The following is a 1,039-nucleotide window of genomic DNA, read 5'->3' as shown; positions in this document are numbered from 1 at the left end:
CGGTGGTGATTGTTCACGTGGCACTTCAGCGTGGAGTCGTCCTCTTTGCTTAAGACGCGGAGAGTCATCACACCGTCGTCAACATAAATGGAACCGCCCGGGCGTACCGCGTTCGTCAGTTGTGGGTAGTCGATATAGAACTTTTCCTTTGTGCCAACCTTCTCATAGGCGGGATCGGTAGTGACACACACGATGTCACCAGGGGCGAAGCTCACCTCACCATCCTTGAAGAGGCCTGTACGGATTTCAGGACCTTTCGTGTCCAGCGCAATACCAATATGAAGGCCAAGTTCAGCAGCAGCTGCGCGAACGTTGTTTATCGTCGTCTGGTGGTATTCATGGGATCCATGGGAGAAGTTCATACGGGCAACAGACATACCACTCTTCATTAGGTTTTTCAGGGCTTCAACGCTCTGTGTGCTGGGTCCGATGGTGCACACAATGCGGTTGGCACGGTGTTTGGCCACCGGCTCAAAAATGGAGAGCCCAATGTTGTGCTCTAGCTGCGACATGGACTCTTCGGAATAAATCTGTTTTGTCTGAATTGTTCCTTTATTAGGTGATAATTAGTATACCACAATTTGTTCTTTTTTTCCTTGGTTATTTGTGTTTAGATGCTTTATGCTGCTGTAGTTCTATATGAAGAAAAGGGTAGAAAGCAAACGAAAATGTAATTGTGGAAGTGGAGGGTACCAATCCTTTTCTTTACTTTTTTACGTTTAAAACCCTCAGTGTAACTTGTCGCTAGATCCATTCGTCGTTGATTGACTGTTGATGAGTTGGGAGTTAACCCATCAACAGTCACAAGCTCCACGGAAGGAAGGAGCAAGAAGGTGGAGGAGGAGATGTTTCACTTACTCAGCTACGTGTTGACAGCGAAAGGGAGTCCATTTCCTCCCTATCCCATACCTAAACTGACGCAGCGGTTTTGAGCAACAGGAAAACTGTTGTGCAGCAACAAAAAGGCACATTACAGAGGATGGGGAGCGAAGAGTGGGAGGTCGCTGAGCAATACTCACCTCTCCCTTCCTATATTCCA

At 47.4% G+C, this 1,039-nt stretch overlaps 1 protein-coding gene across 1 annotated transcript in view; it reads right to left on the bottom strand.

The window, feature by feature from the left end:
* TEOVI_000519400 (Pyruvate kinase, barrel domain containing protein, putative) overlaps positions 1-512 on the bottom strand; it is a gene marked incomplete at both ends in the record, with an annotated part of 615 nt that extends 103 nt beyond the window's left edge. The window contains one exon of the mRNA XM_067223222.1: positions 1-512. Coding sequence (XP_067079323.1) covers positions 1-512 — 512 coding nt within the window.
* Positions 513-1,039: the final 527 nt, after the last annotated feature.

Source organism: Trypanosoma equiperdum (genome assembly GCF_001457755.1).
Source record: "Trypanosoma equiperdum strain OVI genome assembly, contig: ctg_1800, whole genome shotgun sequence".
Classification (NCBI taxonomy): Eukaryota; Euglenozoa; class Kinetoplastea; order Trypanosomatida; family Trypanosomatidae; genus Trypanosoma; species Trypanosoma equiperdum.
This window is presented reverse-complemented; position numbering and strand designations above follow the sequence as displayed.